This window comes from Lepus europaeus, chromosome 19, assembly GCF_033115175.1.
Source record: "Lepus europaeus isolate LE1 chromosome 19, mLepTim1.pri, whole genome shotgun sequence".
Taxonomy (NCBI): Eukaryota; Metazoa; Chordata; class Mammalia; order Lagomorpha; family Leporidae; genus Lepus; species Lepus europaeus.
The window spans coordinates 43736756-43760657 of NC_084845.1; the positions used below are offsets into that span (position 1 = coordinate 43736756).

The following is a 23902-nucleotide window of genomic DNA, read 5'->3' on the forward strand; positions in this document are numbered from 1 at the left end:
TTTAACTGTCCAGATGGACAATCAAGGGGTGAACTTGGGGCTTGTCGGTCATTGTAGGCTAAGTAAAGCATTCTCCCTGCTCTGGTCACTGCCACGCTGTGATAGTCCAGTGATCCTAGGCCCTCTACCAATTTCTTCTTTCCACTTCATAAACCTGAGAAAGTAGAGTTAGTGTCATCTCTAACGGGTATGCAACCTGCAAAGTAAAACAGACTCGGAGAAAGCAAAGTAGCCGCCTCCTCCATACTTACCTTGAAAATAAATAAATAAATGTGGCGCCGGCGCTGTGGTGTGGTGGGTAAAGCCTACTCCTGCAGTGCCGGCATCCCACATGGGCGCTGGTTCGAGTCCCAGCTGCTCCTCTTCCGATAAAGCTCTCTGCTATGGCCTGGGAAAGCAGTGGAAGATGGCCCAAGTGTTTGGGCCCCCGCACCCACGTGGGAGACCCGGAGGAAACTCCTGGCTCCAGCTTTGACCTAGCCCAGCCCTGTCCATTAGGGCCATTTGGGGAGTAAGCCAGCAGATGGAAGACCTGCCTCTCTCTCCCTGTAACTCTGCCTCTCAAATAAATACATAAATCTTGTTTTTAAATGAAATACTAGTATGAGGAGAAGACAAATCCTGTTCTGCCTTCTCCAACATACTGGGGAAACCAAACCCCCCCCAGCCAAAATGGTCCCCACAAAATCAGAGTCAATGTTCACCCCCCTGAAAGCAGCTGCCTCAACTCCCAGCGATACACCACACACTAAAAGTTTGCTTTTTATTATTATTGTTTTACAATGAAAACAAATAGCTATGCTCTCAGCAAAACAAAACAAATTTTAAAAATCACAGAGGTGTACTAACAGCATTTCAAAGTAAGGCTTTTCAAAGATTTATTGAAATAAATTACTTCTGCCTAAATATTTGTCTACCACCCTTTTTTCAATTACTTGTCAACATTCTAAAAACTTCCAGTTATGTAAAATACATTTAACTTTGCCAATAATTTTAGATAATACTGGGATTCTTCCCAAAAGGACTACCATAAAACTATGTTTCAAACATTAAAAAAAAATTAATCCAATGGGACATAAAACTGAACTATGTAACCTATGATTGCATGTTTCAAATCCCAAAAGTTAACTGCGTGAGGAATTTGAAGACTCAGGACCTGGGTCTGCTCCAAGGCATGTGGATTCAACCTCTTAGCTTTCTAGGTCTGGTGGACAGCCACGGCCCGGGGATACACACAAGGTATCTCTCAGTTCTTCCCTAAAGCCCTGCCCAGTGCACTCCCCACTCCCCCACCTGGCACCGCCCACCTCTTCTCCGAAGACCAAACCCACAGGCTTTGGCATTGCCCGATGTGCCTGACCGGGGGGTTAAAACCATAAACCAAAGCTGGCTACCTCCCCCTTCCCGTGTCCACAGGGGCAGGGAACGCGGAGGGGACGGGGGACACGGGTACACTCAGGACCTGCAGGAGCACCAGAGTTAACGGAAATAAAGCCAGCCGTGACCTGGGGCTCACAGTCCCGATGTGGCGGGACTCACACTCTGCAGCCCCAAGCTTGCCCCTCCTGCTCCGGGCAGCAGACCACGGCCTTTCCCAAGATGCCCTGCTGGCCCCGAGGGTCCGGGAGTCCCCCAGTCTGGCCTCTGACCCCTCCTCTGCCTCCTCAGGTGTGACAGCAGGTGACAGCAGGTGACGGCGGTGACGGCGGTGCGGAGCCAGGCTCGGCTGTGCCTCTGCTCGCTGCTGGCTATGCGCCCTCCCAGAGCACACAGCCTCCGGCCAGATGTGGCGCTAAGGACGCAGTATTTGCCGCTGGCGGGCGCCTGCCCACTTCCTCCTGATCGCTCCCCACCCCAACAAGTCAACGCCTACAGTGAAAATGTGCAGTGCTTTTAAGGGGAAGAGAAATATCACATAGAAAGTATTACAGAGAAGGATTAAATCTGTCAGCCGTCCAAACACTAGGAAGACCACATGCTCTGTACAGCGGCAACGAGTCAGGCCCGCGGCGTCACACGGCAGCAGCACTGGGCAGCCTCTTCCGGCTGGGCGCAGGGCGCGGGGCTCAGGCGGCGGCGGCCGAGGAGGGCGCGGCGGCGCTAGGACGTCTGCTGCTTCTGCAGTCTCCGCTCGGCGGCGGCAGCCAGCATCCGCCGCCGCAGCGCCACGGGGTCGGGGGACGGGCCTGCGGGCGGCAGCAAGCTCTCGGCAGCCGGGTCCTCTTCGGAGCTTTTGTTCAAGAAACGCCTGCAAGAAACCAGTCGCGGAGGGATGAGACGCTCTGGAGCACGCGCAGCTCCCCGTCTCCCGGGCAACTGCATGGAAAAGACGCGGACCCTGACCCTGAGCAGGAGCCCGAGTTCCCTGCACTGGGGCAGGCGGGACAAGAGACCGCTCCACGCCCCTCTCCCTGCCCACCCCACCCAAGTCCCCACGCTCAGGGCACAAAACCCAGCCGCTGACATAAACCTCGACACCCACGGCTCCAGCCGCAGCCACAGGGCAGGTGTGGCCCCAGTTGTGCGCTCTGTACTCACCCCTGCGTTAGCTACAAGGCAGAGCGGTCAAGAGGGAGGACCCCGGAGCCAGCCGTCAGGCCCAGGCCAGCGTGAACCTCTCTACAGCTTCTTCAGCTGTTAAGTCTGTCAAATGGGCCTAACAATGCTCCCCCTTAGAGCCGTTTGTAGAGCTATTCATGAAAGTACCCGCTGGGACGCAAGCGCTGTCCGTGCGAGTGCGTCTGAAGGTGCCCACAGGGGCGCCGAAGCCCACAAGTTACCAGTCGGGCTCAGCGTGGCCGGACTCCTTCCGAGGGAGGCTTGAAGCCTGTTTTTAAGCGCCATGTAACGGTTGCCTGATGTCGCATCTGTTAAAGTGGAAGTGGGCCTAACATGCTAATGACCCCAGCCACAGGTCTGGGACCTGGATTTCTGCCAGCCAGGGCTGGGGAAGCCACTCACTTCCGAGCCTGCTGGAGGAGGTCGTCCTTGCGCTGCAGCAACATGCGCTGTCTCTCGTCAGCAGACTTGGAGAAGCGGCTGCCCCGCGCCTCGAAGTCCTCCACCTCGCTGGGCTCCGCTTCCAACTCGCTGAAGTCCACGGGCTCCTCCAGGCGGGGACTGAGGTCCAATGGCATGCGTTCCGCCTGGACAGGGGGGAAACCAGAGGCAGCTGTGGGCACAGGCCCCCTGCAAGCAGATCCTCTACCTGGCAGGACACCCTGAGCACACGGCGCTCCTGGAGGACAGGTTGCCGTACGTGCCCCGGGGATCGCTCCGAGCAGAGCCCGACCCCATGAGACATTCCGTGTTAGTGCAGGAAGTAACTCAGGACCAGTCTGAAACACATCAGCATCTCCAAACTGAACGTATTCTTGGTAAAACCAAACTAACTGCTGGTTTGCATTCTGGGAATTTTCTTTCAATTCTACTAAATGCTAAAAAAATTTCTATATGGCTGGATATCAGCACATTAAAAAATTTCATTTCTCTATTTTTACTTATTTGAAAGGCAGAGAGACGAAAAGAGACAAATTCTCCATCTACTGGTTCACTCCCCAAATACCTGCAACAGCTGGGCCTTGGCCAGGCTAATGCCAGGAACCCAAAACTCAATCCAGTCTCCCCCTTGGGTGCCAGGGGCCCAAGTACCTGAGCTGTCACCTGCTGCCCACCAGGGTGCAGGAAGCTGGAATCAGAGTGGAGCCAGGACTCAAACCCAGGTACTCTGACATGGGATGCAGGTATCCCACAGTGCTACAACGCCAGCCCCCCAAGAGGTGTATTAACTGCTGTGCCAAATGCCTGCGCTGGCTCAAAAATGTAAACAAGCTGTTTGGTCTGTTTGCTTGTTTTTAGACTTAAGTCAGAGATACAGAGAGAGAGGGGAGAGACACTGAGACCTAGCAACTGCCGATTCTTTCCCCAGACTGCCACAATGGCTGCAGCTGGGCCAGGTCAAACCCAGGAGCCAAGAACTCCATTTGGGTCTCCTATGTGGGTGGCAGGGGCCCAAGCACATGGGCCATCTTCTTTCCTTAGGCCATTAGCAGGAAGCTGGACTGGGAGCGGAGCAGCTGGGACATGAATGAGTGCCCACGTGGGACGCTGGCACTGCATGTGGTAGCTTCACCCACCCTGCCAGGACGCCAGCCCCTACTGCACAACTGGTCTCTGGAAACAGTCGAGCAGGTAACAAGGCTAAATGCTAAGGATCTTTTTAAAAAACAGAGCACATGTTTCCGTGCATAAGAAGACTTTAAAGTAGGATGCTTTCCTGGTTTTGGCTAAAGCCCTGAAGGAGACAACAACGCCTAGATGCCCCACACCCTTAAGCAGGTGCCCAGTCAGGTGTGCTGCTCACGCCCCCGGGGGCAGGTCAGCCTACTACCCACTCTAGGCTTCATCAGGGCTTTGTGGGGAGCGGCCGAGAGGCAGGCGACTTGACTTAGAGCTCCTGGTGTGACATTCGCTGTCACCCACTTTCACCTCTTCTTGCCTTCACCCAGGCCTGGGAAGAGGCTTTCAGAGAGCTTCAGGCATGGAACGCCAAGACACTGTGGGAAAAAATGTCCTCCATGAAGGATCTCTGCGAGTGAGACCCCAGTGGAAAGAAGTGGCCATCAAAGAAGGAGGTACTTTTCTCTGAAGGGAGGAGAGAACTTCCCCTTTGCTGACAGCCTTGTCCAAATGCTGACAGAGTTTGTGGACTGAAAAGGCTTCCATAGCCTAGGCTCACGTCAAGAGCCTCGGGTGTGAGGCCAACGCTGTGGCGTAGTGGGTAAAGCTGCCGCTTGCAGTGCCAGCATCCCATATGGGCGCTGGTTCGAGTCCCGGCTGCTCTACTTCCAATCCAGCTCTCTGCTGTGGCCTGGGAAAGCAGCAGAAGATGGCTCAAGCGTGGCCGGCGCTGTGGCTCACTAGGCTAATCTTCCGCCTGCGGCGCTGGCACCCTGGTTCTAGTCCCAGTTGGGGTGCCGGATTCTGTCCCAGTTGTTCCTCTTCCATTCCAGCTCTCTGCTGTGGCCTGGGAAGGCAGTGGAGGATGGCCGGAGTGCTTGGGCTCTGCACCCGCATGGGAGACTGGGAGGAGGTACCCAGCTCCTGGCTTCGGATTGGTGCAGCTCGCCAGCCGTGGCGGCCATTTGGGGGGTGAGCCAACGGAGGGAAGACCTCTCTCTCTCTCTCTCTGTCTCTCTCTCACTGTCTAACTCTGCCTGTCAAAAAAAAAAAAAAAAAAAAAAGCCCAAGCGCTTGCTCCACTGAATGCATGTGGGAGACTCAGAGAAGCTACTGGCTTTAGATCAGCACTGCTCTGACCATTAAAGCCAATTAGGGAGTGAACCAGTGGATGGAAGACCTTTCTCTCTCTCTCTCTCTCTGCCTCTCCTTCTCTCTCTGTGTAACTCTGACTTTCAAATAAGTAAATAAATCTTTAAAAAAAAAAAAAAAGGGCCTCAGGTGGTCACTGTCATCATACATGAGAGTGTTAACTGTTAAATTAACAACAGGGGTCACTGTGCACTAACTCCATATGTGGGACCTCTGTCCTCAATGAGTCCCATTATGAGAGTTAACTCTAAAACTAGTTCTCAACTAATTTGTGTGTGTGTGCAAACTGTTGAAATCTGAGTATAGAGTTGGTCTTCTGTGCACAAAGTTACCTGAAAATGAATCTGAACGGCGAATGGGACTGGCAAGGGGAGAGGGAGGCAGGGAGGGAGTGGGGCAGGGCGGGTATGCTGGGAAGGATCACTATATTCCTAAAGTTGTACTTTTGAAATTTGTATTCCTTAAAACATAAATTAAACAAATAATACAATTGTTTTTAAAAAAAGAGCACATGGAGAGCTGGAATTGTATCTACAGCCTAGGGATACGTGGCCAGGGGCCATATCACCTGAGCAACCTAAAAGAAAGAAACTGGCTGTAGCATACAAGAGGGAGGCAGGGCTACGATGGAGCAAGTTCCGTGTCTACGGGTGGGCGGAGACACTGTGTGTCCTGCAGGAGGGCATCAGTCTAAGGTTGATGCAAATAACTCTGCCCAAAAAGACCTCCTGGAGGAGGGCGGGACTCCCTGGGGAGGTACAGTGGTCATAAACAGCCAGCCCAAGTTCAAAGGGAGTCTGAGATTTCTGGAGCTAAGTGGAGCAGGGAGACAGGTAACATCTACACACACTGCACACACACACACGCACAGGCTGGGGTCACTTCACCCCCATCCTAACCCTCTCGCCCAAGCCTCACCTGGGTGGGCTAATGTGTGTGTGGGGTGGGGAGGGAGATGGAAGACAGCCAGACAAAGACTCCTGACCAGTGGCTCCGTGGAGGCTGCTGGGCCTGCCTGAAGGCCCGAGCTGGGTGCGGCAGGCTGAACAGCAGGAAGAGCCGAGGTGACCAACCACTGGGCTACACTGAGGTTTTACTCAGTGATGGTTATCCAAGGACTTTAAATGTTTCACAGCAAGCATCCTTGTAAAATAAATACCTTCCTCCATTATATTAAATGGACTCCGAAATCTCCATATTAACTCTGACAAAGAGCTGGAGATCGACAAAGAAACAGAACGTGCTGTATCCACAGATAACCCCAAGCCAGTCCAGTGTCCATATCTCAGCTAAGACACAAAAAAGAAATGCACCCCTCTTCAGAAGCCATAACCTTTTAAAATGATACAAATCCAGTTATGGATACGCATATGAAAACTTAAACCAGAAACTGACTTGAAAAACTAACAGCTTCTACCTTTCCCTATCTGCAGAGAAAAACACAAGCAGGGAAAGCAGCCTGCCTGCCACTGACGACAGCCACTTCCACCCTGGCCACAGGGGCAGGCAGGCCACGCCTGCAGGAAGCCCTGTACATCACACACACACATCCACACAGCACTGCTTGATTTTTGGCCTATTAAGAACATGATTTGAAAGTACGGTACTCAATAAAGCAAACAGGAAGTTCAGAGAAGGGGCAGGAAATGGGGCACTCAAGAGCACAGGGTATAGGGCTGGGGGCAGACAGAAGGCACAGGAGCTGCTTCTGCTTCAGGGCAGCCAACCAAGTCACCCACAGTGGATGTCCAGACAGATCAGGTTCCCAAGACAGGCAGGCTGCCCCCATCCTTACCCAGCACAGGACGGCTTGGTTTTGCTAAAGGTATGGAAACACCTGAACTCCTAAGTTAGGGAGGACAGACGAGAGTAACTCAGTGGCCTAGAGCGCTGGCCCAGAGGCGTCCCCTTCCAGGTTTTGATGGGTCCAGTCACCCTGAGTCCCGGGCCCAGATTCCTTCCACACTCCCTGTGGCCTACTTGAGCTCACAGTGGCAGAGTTGGCCTACGAGAGCGCAAGGCCTTTCTCTCCAGGACATGGGGGCGGGCACCAGGGAGCTGGCTGCAGGCCACAGCATGGGCACAGCTTGATTAGTTAGCCTTTAAGGAGACAGGGGATGGTCATTTGGCACAGTAAGTTAAGCCACCACTTGAGAAATCTGTACCCCATACAAAAGTGCCTGGTTCAAGTCCTGGTTCCACTCTCCATTCCAACTTCCTGCCAAGAAACAGCCTGGGAGGCACAGGTGCTTGGGTCCCTGCCACCCACATGGGAGACCCTAATAGGAATTCCAGGTTCCTGGCTCTGGCCTGGCCCAGCTCTGGCTGTTGAAGCATCTAGGAGAGTGACCCAATGGACAGGAGATCCCTGTTTCTAATAAATAAAAATTTAAACAAACAATAGAACTATGGAGACAACCCAGCCCCTGGTCTTCTGGACTCCCATCCACAAACGTCAGGACTGAAAACAACCAATGCCAAGCACTAAACTCCTCCTCCATAACCCCCGTGTTCTCTCCCCGGTGTGCAGCGCTTACCTGAGGAGAAACTTCATTCTCATCCTGGTCACTGCTTGGCCTTTCCACAGGACTGGTCAACGCAGGCCTCACGCTGTCTGACCGCTGAAAGAAACACAGGACCGCCCACAGTGCAGTCACTCACAGGCACAGGGAAACCCCAAGGACAGAGGGAACTGTGGTCCCCTGCACAGACTACGACTTTGGTACAGCATCAAAGAAATTAAAATGCTACCAAGATCAAAGGCAAGACAAAGAAGCCCGCGGCCTCCACCAGCCTCCAAGCTGGGAGTGAGCCACTGGCTCTGTGCTAACAGTGCCTTTCAGAAAGAGTGACTCAGAACAAAACAGTACCATCAGCAGCAGACAACACTGCCGGCCACTTGGCTTTGTGCGTGGCCCCCGGCAAACCAGTGACAGTCATCTCATCTACCTGCTTCACATCCTGTGAAACAGGTCTTGCTGTCACACTCACTTTTAGGCAGTTTAAGGTCATGACCAACACTGTTGATGCTCTGGGGAGCTGCCCCTGTCCCTTTTGGTCCCTCCACCTCTACATTTGCTGGCTCGTATCTCTCTTTGCCTGAGGACTTTGGCCACATGAGGTAGAGGCAGCCCTTGGCCAGTGAACCACCTTGCGGGAGCGATAATACGTTTCCCACTGGATCCCGGAGGTGCCACGTGGGATGGAGCTTAAGTCACAGCGGTAGCATGCCTGAAAACAAATGCCTTCCCTGTCCCATTTCACATCCCCACCTGCTACCAGTGTTTCCTGGGATCACTTCCAAATCAACTACTTGCTGTCAAATCATTGTCTCAGCCTTGTCTCAGGGCCTGCTTCAAGGGAATTCACAGCCAACAGCCAGGTCAAATATCAGAGACCCAGGAACTGTATCTCCTACCTTAGCCCATTGGATTTCAAAGAGCATATTATTTCTTTCTTTCTCTCTAAAGATTTATGTTATTTATTTGAAAGGCAGGGTTACAGAGAGAGGAGCAGTAGAGAGAGAGAGATCTTCCATCCACTGGTTCACTCCCAAAATAGCCGCAACGACCAGGGTTAGTCCAGCCTGAAGCCAGGAACCAAGAGCCAGGAGCTTCTTCCAGGTCTCCCATGTGGATGCAGGGTCCCAGGGACTTGGGACCACCTTCCACTGCTTTCCCAGGTGCATTAGCAGGGAGCTGGATCGGAAGTGGAGCAGTTAGGACTCATGGCACCCATATGGGATGCTGGCACTGCAGGCCATAGTTTAATCTGCTGCACCACAGCATCAGCTGCATCTTTCTCTCTTCAAAGACTATCAAATCCTTGAGTTTTGTGAAGAGATTTCCAAATATTTTTGCATACTGAAATCAAAATATCTGGTAGATTATCCCTGATAATATATATGAATTCCTTAGTCTGCTGGAAAACTTGTCTATGCTAATAACGCTCATATTCATCAAAAAGACAGGAGGCAGACACTTGGCTTAGCAGCTCAGACACCACTTGGGACGCTTCCCCGCCTGTCAGAGCGCCTGGTTTTGAGTCCTGCTGTGCTCCTGATTCCAGCTCTGGCTAACGTGTAGCCTGGCAGGCAGCAGCAATGGACTAAGTCTTTGAATCCTCATCACTCATGTGGATTCCTAGACTGAGTTCCCAGTTCCCAGGTTTGACCTGGCCCAATCCCAACTACTAAGGGCATTTGAGGAGTGAACTAATGGATGGAAGATCTCTCTCCCTGCATCTCAAACACATTTCTAAAAATTAAAAGAGGTACAGAATGGGCCAGGAGTTCTGAACTTTTAGTAGGAAGTCAAAAATGCCACAGATCAATGTGAACTGTACCTAACGGAAGATCACACCAACATGCAAAGCCAACCAGGCACAGATGGCGTCACTTCCCAGAGCAGGGGCCTGCGATGGCAGCCCTGCTGTCAAATGCACCCCTCCTCCTGTTTCTGCAAATAAAGGTTTATTGAAACACAGTCTTGCTCATTCATTCACACCTGGGATCTTCAAAAAGTTCATGAAAAATGTGTGTTATGAAAAAGCTAAACAGATTTCAAAATATTTTCCACCCAAGCAAACTCATCTTTTAATTTTGCTTTTCCGTGAACTTTCTGAAGCGCCCACATATTAGCCATGGCTGTTTTAGTTGCAACAGAGACTGGGTGGCCGACAAAGCCTAAAATATTTATCATCTGTCCTTTACAGAAAAACACCTTCAACCCCTAAGCGATAGTAGCTGGTGCAGGCTGATCTGGGGATTACATCTGTACAAAAAGTCAAATACCTCTGTCCTCATCTTTAGTGTGCCTGCCCTCATTTATAAACTAGGGATAGGGAGTTTGTCTACATCAAATCACAAATGGTATCAGTTGAGTAATTAAGAAGGTTAATTGAGGATTAAGCCTTGTGGAGACAGAATCCATTTGTTATGCTTAAAAACCCCAGTTTCACCTGTGTAGGAAAAGGTACTTGAATCCGTCCTTCTAAAATGTTGTCGGTTGTTATTTCCACCGAGCGTGTCAGCTGGAGGTCCTGCAGCACCAGGTGGTATGGAACCTGGGGAAACATCTCTTGAATCTGATGAGCCTGTAGGAATACCAAACACAGAAACGCTCACTTGCAACAGTTACTCACTGAGGTCGGAATGCATGGCAGCCCTTGGGTGAGTAATGTGACACAATGCCACGAACACAGGTGAGGAGGCCACCCTGCTCTGCAGATCACCTTCAAATACAATCCCATCAGTATTTTTCCAGGATGCCAAACAGGCAGCTGGGGACAGCATGTGTCCCAACGCAAACAGAGTGCAGAAAGCCAGCTGCATCCCAAGGTAGGGTCAGAATACTTTAGTTTTGAAAAGTATTCATTTTACCCTGGGTATATAAATGTTAAAAGGCATGTTGTCCCTCTCCTCCCCCCACCATGGGAGATCCGCTCATGGTCTCTCCCTCTCTCTCCACCTACAAAATGAGAACCAGATAGCAAAAGGCCTCCAAGGCTTCTGGAGAGCCCCTGGCGCCAAGCTCCCTCGGCAACCAGATAAAAACCCAGCCCTATGTGCGCCCTGCGCACAGTCTCTTCAGAGACTGTCACCACCTGTTTGCTTCAATAAATCAACCTGTCTCTGCTGAGGTCAGTTCTATCTCCTTTCTGTCTCATCCCTGGGGGTACAAAAGGCCAGAACCCCGAGCTATTCTAAACCTAACAAATGTGTTCTCCTTAAAGATATAATTCTTAAAAGGAAAAACTTGAAATATATACACAAGGACAAAATTCAAATAACATAATATTAAGTGAGAGAAGCCTGACTACAACATCCTGGAACAGGTAAAATCTGAGATAAGTGGTTACCAGGGGCTAGGGCTGGGGGAAAGGAGGTGACCAATAAGAGGTCCCATGGGGCCGGCGCTGTGGTGTAGCAGGTAAAGCTGCTGCCTGCATTGCTGGCATCCCATATAGGTGCTGGTTCGAGTCCTAGCTGCTCCACTTCCGATTCGGCTCTCTGCTCTGGCCTGGAAAAGCAGAAGATAGCCAAAGTCCTTGGGCCCCTGCACCTGTGTGAGAGATGGGAAGAAGCTCCTGGCTTCTGGGTTAAGATTGGCACAGCTCCGACCATTGCAGCCAACTGAGGAGTGAACCAGCGGATGGAAGATTTCTCTCTGTCTCTCCTTCTCTGTGTAATTCTGACTTTCAAATAAATAAATAAATCTAAAAAAAAAAAGGCCCCATGGGACTTGAGGGACTAGGTAGGGAATGGAACTGTTCTAGGTGTTGATTATGGTGAGGGGGATGTACTGATTATGTCTGAGTTGAACTGGATACTCTAGAGAGAGTGTATTTTTACTGCATGCAAACTGTCTCCAACTGAAGAAAAAAAAAAAAGATATAAGGAATACAAATCCCTAACACTGCTCTCCCCTGGAGCCACAGTTTTCAAGCTGTGAGGCAGACATGTGCCTAAGGGGGCAGGTGTCGGATCGGGCGCACCACTGGTCAGACTTCCTTCTAAGCAGCTCCAGCCGGTTTCTGTTTTTCACAAACATTTATTTTACAAATTCTTACTTCAAGGTTTTATGTGTGGAAAAGTCCCAATGATTAAAATAAGAAAGAGTAAGACGCACACAAGTCACCCACTGGGCTACTAGCTCCCAAGGAGCATCTCCTCACACAACACGGAGAGGGGGGACGCGTCTCCGCATCACGGCCTGCAGTCATGCAGCTGGCACAGAGCTCTGCTGGGAGCTGCCTGGGGACGGGTATTAGCTGGGCAAGCAGTGCCCAAAGGTCCCAGGACCTCCACCTCCCGTGGTCCCTGCACTGGAAATTTTCTCCCCAGGCCAAATCAAAGCTACCTGGGGAAGAGTACATCAGCACTACCACAGTCAAGTAAAATTATTTTCTCTTTTTATTCTTAAACAGCCTCTCCACTGTTTCTCAAAAAAAAAAAAAAAAAGTCTAAGATTCATTTTACCAGACCAGCTCTTTTCTACCAAAAACTCCAGTAACTTAAATAATGTATCTTAAAAAAAAGAGCACAGTTCCAGAACACTAGTTGTATTAAAAATAGTCTGCTCCACATCACTGCAGTACAGGAGGAAGTACAGGGCCTGCCAGAGAATTCAGAACACACCAGTTCCCAGAAAGGCTGCATGCCCAGGACATCTGATCCTTGAAGGAGGAGGTGGCCACCTGCAGAGCTGCGACAGCTGCCTGACCCACAGTGCACACAGAGGCTGCCAGGAGCCGGCAATGGCCATGTTGACTGCCGCACTTCAAGGACACCTGTGCCACCGCAAAGCCACTCTCACTTTCTGCTGATGACCAGGCTGGGGATATCACAGAGAAAGCAGGAGCCATGACTTCTGCTGTCGTTTCCTGTTCTGTGGTGGTCAAAAGCCAGTAAGATTTACATCTGAACTACCTTTAGGGCAAAGTGTATTAACTAGATGCACACTGCTGTGGAAGAGATCTTTAGAACATTTTCATCTTGCAAAATCAAGAATCTGTATGCACTAAAGAACAACTACCCCTTTCCTTCTGGTCCTAGCCTTGGGCAGCCACCATTTTACTTTCCGTTTGTCTTGTCAGGTGTCTCGTATCCACGGAATCATGCAGCATTTGTCTTTGTGTGACTGGCTCATTTCACTAGGCAGTGTCATCAAGGCTCACCATGACTTAGCTTGTGATAGGGGTTCCCTCTTGAAGACTGGGTAATATTCCACTGACTGTGCATGCCATGTTTTCTTTAGCCAGTCACCTTTGGTTTTTTCCCTTCACGGCTACTAAGAGACATGCCCTCCTTTTTAAACCAAGCCTCAGAAGATGAGCCTTGTAGCCACATCCACCTGCTCCCACCAACAGCAAACCCCTCTCCCCTGCTGCGGCTCCCAGCCCCATCTCCCGTCACAAGGACTTCTTTCTTCTGTCAACTTTTCTGTTTGTTCTGAACCACTGATCTGCTTTCCAGAGACCATTCCCACCTCATCCCAAACAGCCTTCTGACTCCTGGAGACAACCTGGGTTGTGACTGACAAATGGCTACAGGGACAGTGTGGACGAATCTGGAAGTTAAAAACTCACAGCGGCCCAGGAGCTCCACCAGGTGCCTCCAGTACACATCTGAGGACAATCCCATCAAGCCTCCAGCAGGGGGAGGAGGAAAAGCAACTATCTGAAATTATCCAGAATTCTCTGTTCTGCTTAACAAGAGTCAGTCCCCAGGAAAAACGAGTTCATCAAACCCACTCTTCCAGGGTGTGAGCAAGCTTCTCTGACCTGGGTGAGGGCAACAGCCCACTCCTGCTAACCATCGCCTCAGGGTGGGAGAAGACATCCTGTTCTGCCAAAGGAGACCCGGAAGCACTGGAGACTCGCAGTCCAGGGGCACAGGCTCAGCAAGGACCGAGACCCAATCACAGGGCTGCAGGACGCTTCCCCTCCCTGGATAGCACAGCCCCACATTGCTAATGGCCTGTTCACCACAGTGCCTTTACACAGCACATCACGCTTGTGATCAAGAAACGATTCCTTCTCTACACTAGCCTTTACCCACACACTGAGTCCCTGTCGCCACCAGCTGTTATTTCGCCTGTTTGTGTTTATTTTAATCTGCCTCCCCAACTAGAATCTGCCCTCCTAGAGAGTAGGACTCCAGTCTACCTTGTGACATTGAGGGGCTATGCTCAGGGACAGGATTCCACATAAATCTGCTCAATAACAAAGTTAATTAATGAACAAATAAGTGAAATGATCTTCTGAAGTATCAGCCAGGTTAGTCCAGATCGGCCAGAGGCCCCAGCTCAAGTAGGATTAAGGCAGTTTGTATTTTCAGACTTCTGTATTTATTACAACAATAAACTCTAGATTTCAACAATGGTGAAACAAGTTTCTCCATCATTGTAAAAAAACACACACACACACACACACACCCCTTTGGAAAAATACAATATCCTTGAATCAACAACATACCTCAAAATCTCAAGGCACGCATACATGTACACATGCAAACACACGCGCGCGTGCGCGCGCACACACACACACACACTCATATTTTTGAGGGGAAAGCAGGGACAGGGAACCAAAAACCACAACTGGTAAGCCTCATGTAATTTTTAATAAAAGGTACATGGTTCACTCCTGCCAGTAATTTCCCAAAAACATTTTGGCTAAAAGCTAAGAGTCTCCCGGTAGCCTGGAGCAGAACAGAATGAACCTAGTGCTTCTCAGGAAAGGTCAGATTACCCACCACAGACGAAAAATAAAAGCTGGCTTCCGAACTGGTTTCAAAATTTAAAACACAGAAATGTAAGGGATCCCAGTGTATTTTTTAAAGACCCTCGAATGTCCTGCTATTCTGCCAGAGAAGAGTAAAACCAACAGGGTTCACATATACTACCCACGTCTGCCACTCTTCATTCCCTCCGAACTACTAGTCGTCTTCTGAAAGCAGTCAGGGGTCCTTACCATCGCGTTAAGCTGCGAGTTGCTTGCCTGCGTAATGCCAAGGATGTTGGTGGTATGCATCACTTCGACAGAAAAACTCGGCAACCAGCTCGCAATCCGGGACCCTAAAGCAAAAGAGAAGCGGGCACACGTTTTAGAGCCCTGACACTCTCCTGTGACATCCAGAGCCAGCCACTCCAACAGCAGCTAGTATTCAGAGGGCTGACTCTATGCCAGGCCTTTTGTGCCCTACATGGCACACATGTCTCACAGGCATTAGAGGCCACCCTACATGGCACCTTCTGTCATCGCTCTCATTTTATCCTTCTTAGAAATATGGCCCTCTGGCACTGTGGCGCAGCGGGTTAAAGCCCTGGCCTGAAGCGTCAGCATCCCATATGGGTGCCACTTCTAGTACGGTTGCTTTTCTTCCAACCCAGCTCTCTGCTGTGGCCTGGGAAAGCAGTAGAAGATGGCCCAAGTCTTTGGGCCCCTACACCTACACGGGAGACCTGGAGGAAGCTCCTGGCTCCTGATCAGCACAGCTCCGGCCATTGTGGTCATCTGGGGAGTGAACCAGCAGATGGAAGACCCCCCTCTCTCTCTGCCTCTCCTCTCTCTAACTCTGACTTTCAAATAAATAAATAAATCTTAAAAAAAAAAAAAAAAAAGGCCCTGGCCTCCATGGTCTTTGGCTCACACCAGTAACTAGGTAACCATGTGAACTTGTCTAAGATCAAGTTTAATTACATTGGCCAGGATGCAGACAGTCAGGTACGAGACCATTTTATCACTTGTTCCTCCTTTGCAGGGGCTCTTGATCCACTCAACTCCCGACCACTCTCCACCTAGACTATAAGGCAGGCTTCCCTGCCTCAACAGCTGCCACAACAGATGAGTTTCTGCTTTCATTACGATCCAGAAACTATTGTTCATTTTCACAATTACTTTTATGATATATTTTCTCCCTAAGAATATGACTTAAAATCCTTGGTTTGGGGGCGGGTATTTGGCACAGTGAATTTAGCCACTGCTTGGGATACCCACATCCCATTTTGGAGCGTCAGGTTAGAGTCCTGGCTACTCCATTTCCCATCCAGGTTCCTGCTAATGCATCCTGGTGGGCAGTAGATGATGGCTCAGATGCTTGGGCCCCTGCTACCCAAATGGGAGACCTAGAAGTTGTTCCAGGTTCCTGGTTTCAGCTTGGCCCAGCCCTGGCTGCTGTGGGCATTTGGGGAGCGAACCAGCAGATGGAAGACCTCTTTCTCTCTCTCTCCCTGTCACTATACCTTCAAGTAAATTAAAATGAATTAAATTAAAAATATCTTGGTTTTATGATTCAAAATTATTTTCAAAGCATTCAAAGCATTGGACTAAGGCACCAAGAAGCTGGCTGCAAGCACATTTTTCACTCCTTCACAAAGGAGAACTGAGGCAAAGAGAAAAGCGAGCAAATGGTCATCTCAAAGACCTCGTCAACCAAAATGTACCCATTTTTAAAAAAATGTATACTGTATGTACTTAATTGGGAGAAATGAAGTTGACTAAGTTTTTAGCAATAATAAGTCATAAAGTAACAGACTGCATAGCCAGGATCTACTTTCAAGACCTACTAGTACATTTCAGAAGTTTTACCTAGTAGAGGCCTTAATCAACAGTCAAGAAACCAGTCCCTGTACACCACTCCAGCATCCTGGGCCTGGCTGGCCAAGCGGTCGCTCTTCTACTATCCTGGGAGACTTCACCTACTCCCTCGGGTGCTCTCAGGGACTCCACCAGCAGGCTACCATTCCTACCACACTCCACCTTCAGAAACGCCAATCAGAGATCTCATTGGCACTTCCTCCCAACAAAATTTCAGGGAAGCCTGTTTCACAGTAGTTAATTAGAATCATAAACTCACAGAATTCAGTGGTATTGGAACTGATGAAAATCAGTAACAGCTCGATGTAGTTAATTAAGGAAAGGATTAGAATTTTAAATATGCTTTTGACTACAACTCCTTTCAACAATACTGGGTGGCAGAATATATTTTATGGACAAAGCATCTCTCTGATTCTGCATCTGCTACTCAATGATCCTTTTTTAAATGCTTGAGACTACGGCAGTGCAATAAATTATTAGCCAAGGTTAACTGTTAAACTGACTGAATATGCTCCTTGAAAGCACCTCCCTGCTCCCACTTCTCCCATATTGACACCGAATTTAACAAAATGTCTGGCACACAGTAACCCCTCAGTTCTTCCGTCTACCCACCTAACTACCTACTTATCTATCTCCCCACTCATCCTGTACACCTCCAATGAAACAGAAATAGAATACTGAACTGCTCTGGGCAGGATGTTTATAAGGAAAACAGCATCCCCTTGGAGGAGAAACCCTCTGGAGCACAGCTGTGAAGTTAAACCCAACTAACCATCGAAGTGGAAGAAGTGGTTGTGCTGGTTTAAGCGAGGTCTGCCTTCAGCGGCTGCTACCGGAACCAAATTCTCATCCAAGTTCTCTGCTTGATGGTCCTCCCTGACACGATTACTGTCAGCAATGTTGAGAGACATTCTGCATGTTGGACATGAGGTATCTTGTTCTAGCCAGGAACGAAGACAGGAACTAACAAAAAGTCCAAAATAAGATACATGAACATTCTCAATTGTTCCATAGCACGTTTTGTGACAATTCACCGAAGTACTCTATCAAATGTGTTCCAATTTTACTTTTTAATTGCCACCAGTGACAGTTAAGTGTTGAGACTTTACTTCCTGCCATCCTGATTCTTAACACTCAGATACTCCCAGCATGCTCTGCTGTGAACACTCTTCCCCATCTGCAGTTATCTACCCAGCTCCTGGTTACAACCCCATTTCAAAACACATGGCTCGGCTGGCGCCATGGCTCCCTTGGCTAATTGTCCGCCTTCGGCGCCAGCATCCGGGTTCTAGTCCCAGTTGGGGCGCCAGGTACTTGTCTCAGTTGCTCCTCTTCCAGTCCAGCTCTCTGCTGTGGCCCAAGTGCTTGGGTCCCTGCACCCACATGGGTTACTGGGAGGAAGTACCAGGCTCCTGGCTTCGGATCGGTGCAGCACCGGCCGTAGCAGCCATTAGGGGAGTGAACCAATGGAAGGAAGACCTTTCTCTCTCTCTCTCTAACTCTGCCTGGCAAAAAAAAAAAAAAAAAAAAAAACCCGCATGGCTCTCCATCTGTCTTTGCAAATTTGGCTACTTAAGAATCCATGCAGGGCCGGCACCGCGGCTCAATAGGCTAATCCTCCACCTGCGGCGCTGGCACCCTGGATTCTACTCCGTCGGGGTGCCAGATTCTGTCCCGGTTGCTCCTCTTCCAGTCCAGCTCTCTGCTGTAGCCCGGGAGTGCAGTGGAGGATGGCCCAGGTCCTTGGGCCCTGCACCCGCATGGGAGACCAGGAGAAGCACCTGGCTCCTGCCTTCGGATCAGCAAAGTGTGCCAGCCACAGCGGCCATTGGGGGGTGAACCAACGTCAAAGGAAGACCTTTCTCTCTGTCTCTCTCACTGTCCACTCTGTCAAAAAAAAAAAAAAAAAGAATCCATGCAGCTGCTCAAACACCTTGTCCTGTCTGATCTTTGAGTCCTCTACTTCAGTGTTCTTTACATCACTCTGCTTTAGCTGCCTACCAGTACTGTCATAACCTTGACACTGTTGACTTCAAAGACCTCCCCCACTCAGTAAAGCTCTTCTCCACACCATCCACCCACTTTGTCAGCAAGCACGCCACCCCCCAGGTCCTTACTCCCCTATTCACCTAGCACACTCACAACCATGCCCTTCCATTCACCACTCAACTTCCTCCACCTTCCTCTCTCTGCACTCTGCTTTCCCAACAAGGCTAAAAGACTTGTTTGCCCTCTCTTGGATGATAATGCCCTAATTATAAAAAATTACTCATAGTGTCCGTTAAAGGGAAAGGTACTAGAATAAGAGGTGGAACATGTGAGAGCTATATGATCCAGGCATATCCATTGACCTCTCTGAGCTAGTCTCTGCCAGTCTTCATGGTCCTTTCCCATTTTATAAATATTCACTATGTTTTTCTAAGAGCTAAAGGAGCATTAAAATGTTTTTTTTTTAAAGATTTATTTATTTATTTGAAAGTCAGAGTTACACAGAGAGAGCAGAGGCAGAGAGAGGTCTTCCATCCGATGGTTCACTCCCCAATTGGCCACAACAGCTGGAGCTGTGCCAATCCGAAGCCAGGAGCTTCCTCTGGGTCTCCCACGTGTGTGCAGGGGCCCAAGGACTTAGGCCATCTTCTGCTGCTTTCTCAGACCACAGCAGAGAACTGGATTGGAAGTGGAGCAGCTGGGTCTCGAACAGGCACCCATATAGGATGCTGGCACTGCAGGCCAGGGTGTTAACCCACTGCGCCACAGAACCAGCCCCCCAATTTTTTTTAATTGGTACTTAAATACCAATAAAAAAAGTTTTTTAAACTTTCCAAGTAGCCAAGATGGAGCTACTTCTTACTATCTCTGTATTAGAAGAATATGACACTAATGTTCCAAAATCACATAATCTGTATGCATATATCCAAGTCTATCACATTCTGAAATAATAAAGTATCTGTAAATCCCATGTGTGATCATCTGAATACTAGCTGAATAAACTATTTTATTTTTAAAAGTCCACTCTCCATTTTATCACATCACTAGTAAACTTAGCCTTGTATGGTACAAGTCCAAAGGCTCCTTGCCCTTTGATAATGCTATGCTGAAAAGGACATATCTTTTCATAAGCAAATCTAATTTTATCTCACAGACTATAAAAATCTCCACATCAGATAGATACACTTGCCTATAAAAACAAAAAAAGCTGGGGCCAGTGCTCTGGCATAGTAGGTTAAGCCTCTGTCTGAGGTGCTGGCATCCCAAACGGGAGCCGGTTCAAGTCTCAGCTGCTCTGCTTCCAATCCAGCTCCCTGATGATGGCCTGGGAAAACAATGGAAGCTGGTCCAATTACTTGGGCCTCTGCACTCACATGGGAGACCTGGCTTCAGATCAGCCCGGCTCCAGCTGTTGTGGCCATTGCAGGAGTGAACCAGCAGATGGAGGACATCTCTGTCTCTCCTTTTCTCTCTCACTGACTCTGCCTCTCAAGTAAATAAATAAGCCTTAAAAAAAAAAAAAAAAGTTAGACTTCCACAATGGAAAAAAATGTAGAGAAAATATTTTTCTTCATAATTTTAGTAGCAGTCCATTGAAGAACTATTGTTTATTCTTCTATGTATGACACTTGAGTACAATTAAAGATTCACTGGACTCTGCCCAAGTGTCCTCTTCAGCAACAAATTACCTAGCTATCATCTGCAGGGACCTAAAAGACATCTAGCTTTCTCATCAGCTCAAATGGATTCACCTTAGATTAACACCACACAGCCCTATCCCACTTTATTACCAAAGCCAAAAGAAAAACAAACCAAGACAATGACCTAATAATGATTCGCTCACTCAGCCCAAGGCAAACAATGGTTTTAAAATTAATTCTTGGGGCCAGCGCCATGGCACACTAGGTTAATCCTCCGCCTGCGGCACCAGCATCCCATATGGGCACAGTTCTAGTCCCGGTTGCCCCTCTTCCAGTCCAGCTCTCTGCTGTGGCCCGGGAGGGCAGTGGAGGACGGCCTGGCTCCTGGCTTCGATCGGCACAGCTCCGACCGTTGCGGCCACTTGGGGAGTGAACCAACAGAAGAAGACCTTCCTCTCTGTTTCTCCTTCTCACACTGTAACTCTGCCTGTCAAATAAATTTAAAAAATCTTTTAAAAAAATTAATTCTTAACTCTTAAACCAATGGGAAATTAGAAAATACTTCAAGACAATGAAAACAGAAACAGAACAGAAAAAAACTTTTGGGACACAGAGAAATCAATGCTTAGAGCCAAATTTATAGCAAAAATTTTTAAAAATAAAGCTCTCAAATTAACCACTGAGTAAACTAATCCCAGAACCAACAGATTTACCTACAGCAATCAAGTGCTGGGAGACAGTTTATAGAACCATGGATGCTGAAGGCCATGGGAAGGGTGGAATGAGGACCTACTACAGAATGGTCCATGATTTCAGGAAGGGAAGATAAAAAGTCCTAGAGACATATGGTGGTGAAAGTTGCACCCCAGTGTGATCATACTTAATGCCACTGAACTGTAAACTTAAAAATGGTTAGAACAGAGCCAGCTCTGAGGCACAGCTGGTAAAGCTGCTGTTTGCAATGCTGGCATCCCATATGGCATCAGTTCATGTCCCATCGGCTCCACTTCAGATCTAGCTTCCTGCTAGCATGCCTAGGAAAGCAGGGGAAGATGGTCCAAGTACTTGGGCTCCTTCCAACCATGTGGGAGACTCGAAAAAAGATCCTGGCTTTGGACTGGCCCAGTTCTGGTCATCATAGCCATTCGGGGAGTGAGCCAACAGAAGGAAGATTGATCTCTCTCTCTTGCTCACTCTCCCTCTCTCTCTGTAAACTCCGCCTTTCAAATAAATAAATAAATCTTAACCAAAACAAAAAAAAGGGGGGGGGGGAGAAAAACAGGAAATCCCGAGTATTTGTGCGAATGGGAAGTAACTGGAACCCTCATCCACTACTGCGGAGTGTAGACGAAGTGGTGCAGCTGGGTGGAAAGCAGTATGGTGGTTCCTCAGTTTACCACACAGTTACCCTAGGACCCAGCAACTCCACTCCCAGGTGTTTACAAAAACAGGCACTCAACAGACAGCTGCTGACATTTTGTTCACAGCAGCATTATTCTCAACAGTCAAACAAACAACCCAGTGTCCTGTTATCACAGGAAAGTATCTATCACACAATTCGTTAAATTTCACCAAAAAAGAAATGCAGTATGACATGTGCAGTATGCTAAGTGAAAGTAGTCAGTTCCAAAAGCGTACAAGATCATATGACTCCTTTTATATGAACTGTCCACAATGGACAAACCCAGAGGCAGGTTGCAAGGTAAGAAGGAAGGGGAGAACAGAGAGTGGTGATTACTCAGTGAGTATGGGGCAGGTCTCTGGGGTGATGAAATAAAACACTTGGAAAGCAAAGAAGTGGTGAGTACACAACACTGTGAATACAATAAAGGTACTCAACTGTATACTTTAAATGGTTAATTGCATGTTATCTGAATTCTGCCTTAACAATCAAATCAAGCCCTAAAATTAATCTAATCATACACTTGAAACTATTTTCTGGGCTAAAACACACTCTCATTCTCCCTAACTAGCCCCCAGGCACTCTGACACGAGTTGAAGGTTTTTTGAGAACTAAGTGCAGATTCTCTGGCCTTCCCGACCTCTACACACAGCACTACTGTGTATCCAATTTGCATGAACTACAAAATCAGAACTCCTAACGTCGCTTTTATTCTTCACTTTGCCACAGCCCACGTACCACATTCTTCTCATCTTCCTCAAGTGTGCCCACTTCGTTCCAACTCTACTTCCATCACTGTCATTCAAGCTGCTCTCAGAGCACCATGGACCCACAGGGCAGTTACTAACTAGTTCCCCTGATCTTTTCAAGCCACAAGTCACACCAGCAAACCCCACTTTTTAAAAGCCTCCAAAGGCTCTCACCCTTCTTTGTCCTCTGCACCCTGCTTCTTCCTTCCTCAGCAGACATCTCTCTTTCACTCCAAGTGCCACTCCCAGGGGTTCTCTTCCAGGCCCCTCATCACATCATATTCCCTCCTGCCACAGAGATGCTCTCTGTCTCAAACACTCTCCCGTCTAGTTCCTCCTTTTGCTGACTTGACTCCTACTCATCAAAAGTCACTTTCTCCAAGTTCTTTGTGACAAACCCTTTTTTCTGGTAACCTTTTATTTAATGAGTATAAATTTCACGAGTATATCTTTAGGAATATATTGATTATTCCCACCACACCTGCCCTCCCACCCCTAATCCCTTCCCCTTCCTCTTTCCTCTTCCATTCCCAGTCCCATTCACCATTAAGATTCATTTTTAATTAACCTTACACACAGAAGACCAACTCTATACTAAGTAAAGATTTCAACTATTTTCACACATGCAGACACTAAATATAAAAAACTGTTCAAGAACAAGTTTTACAGTTGAATCTTATAGTACAATTCATTTAGGACAGAGGTCCTGCACGGGGAGTAAGTGCACAGTGACTCCTGCTGTTAATTTAACAATTAACACTCATGTATGCCGTCAGTGACCACTCGAGGCTCTTTACATGAGCTGCCCAGGCTATGGGCCTTTTGAGACCACAGTCTCCATCAGTATTTAAGCAAGGCCAAAGGCAAAGTAGAAGTTCTCTCCTCCCTTCAGAAAAAAAGTACCTCCTCCTTTTTTTTTTTTTTTTTGACAGGCAGAGTGGATAGTGAGAGAGAGAAACAGAGAGAAAGGTCTTCCTTTGCCGTTGGTTCACCCTTGAATGGCCGCTGCGGCGGCGCATCTCACTGATCCGAAGCCAGGAGCCAGGTGCTTCTCCTGGTCTCCCATGCGGGTTCAGGGCCCAAGCACTTGGGCCATCCTCCACTGCCTTCCCGGGCCATAGCAGAGAGCTGGCCTGGAAGAGGGGCAACCGGGATAGAATCCGGCACCCCAACCGGGACTAGAACCTGGTGTGCCGGCACTGCAAGGCGGAGAATTAGCCTAAGCCACGGCGCCAGCCAGTACCTCCTTCTTTGAAAGCCCCTTCTTTCCACTGGGGTCTCACTCATAGAGATCCTCCATGTAGGACTTTTTTTTTTTTTTTTTTTTTTTTTTTTTTTTTTTTTTTTTTTTTGCTGCAGTGTCTTGGCTTTCCATGTCTGATATGCTCTCACAGGCTTTTCAGCCAGACCAGAATGCCTTAAGGGCTGATTCTGAGGTCAGAGTGCTATTTAAAGTGACTGTCATTCTATGAGTCTGCTGTGTGGACTGCTTCCCATGCTGGAGCCTTCACTCCTTTTATTTCTTTTTTTTTTTTTTTTTGACAGGCAGAGTGGACAGTGAGAGAGAGAGAGACAGAGAGAAAGGTCTTCCTTTTGCCGTTGGTTCACCCTCTAATGGCCGCCACGGTAGCGCGCTGCGGCCGGTGCACCGCGCTGTTCCGATGGCAGGAGCCAGGTGCTTCTCCTGGTCTCCC

The 23902-nt window shown here is 48.7% G+C and overlaps 1 protein-coding gene across 1 annotated transcript in view; it reads right to left on the reverse strand.

Annotated features, from left to right (window-relative positions):
* Positions 1-749: 749 nt before the first annotated feature.
* Positions 750-23902, reverse strand: part of AMFR (autocrine motility factor receptor) — a 48053-nt gene continuing 24900 nt past the window's right edge. Inside the window, 6 exon segments of the mRNA XM_062176579.1 lie at positions 750-2248; positions 2962-3146; positions 7869-7952; positions 10291-10425; positions 14803-14906; positions 17201-17391. Coding sequence (XP_062032563.1) covers positions 2101-2248; positions 2962-3146; positions 7869-7952; positions 10291-10425; positions 14803-14906; positions 17201-17391 — 847 coding nt within the window. The 3' untranslated portion in view covers positions 750-2100.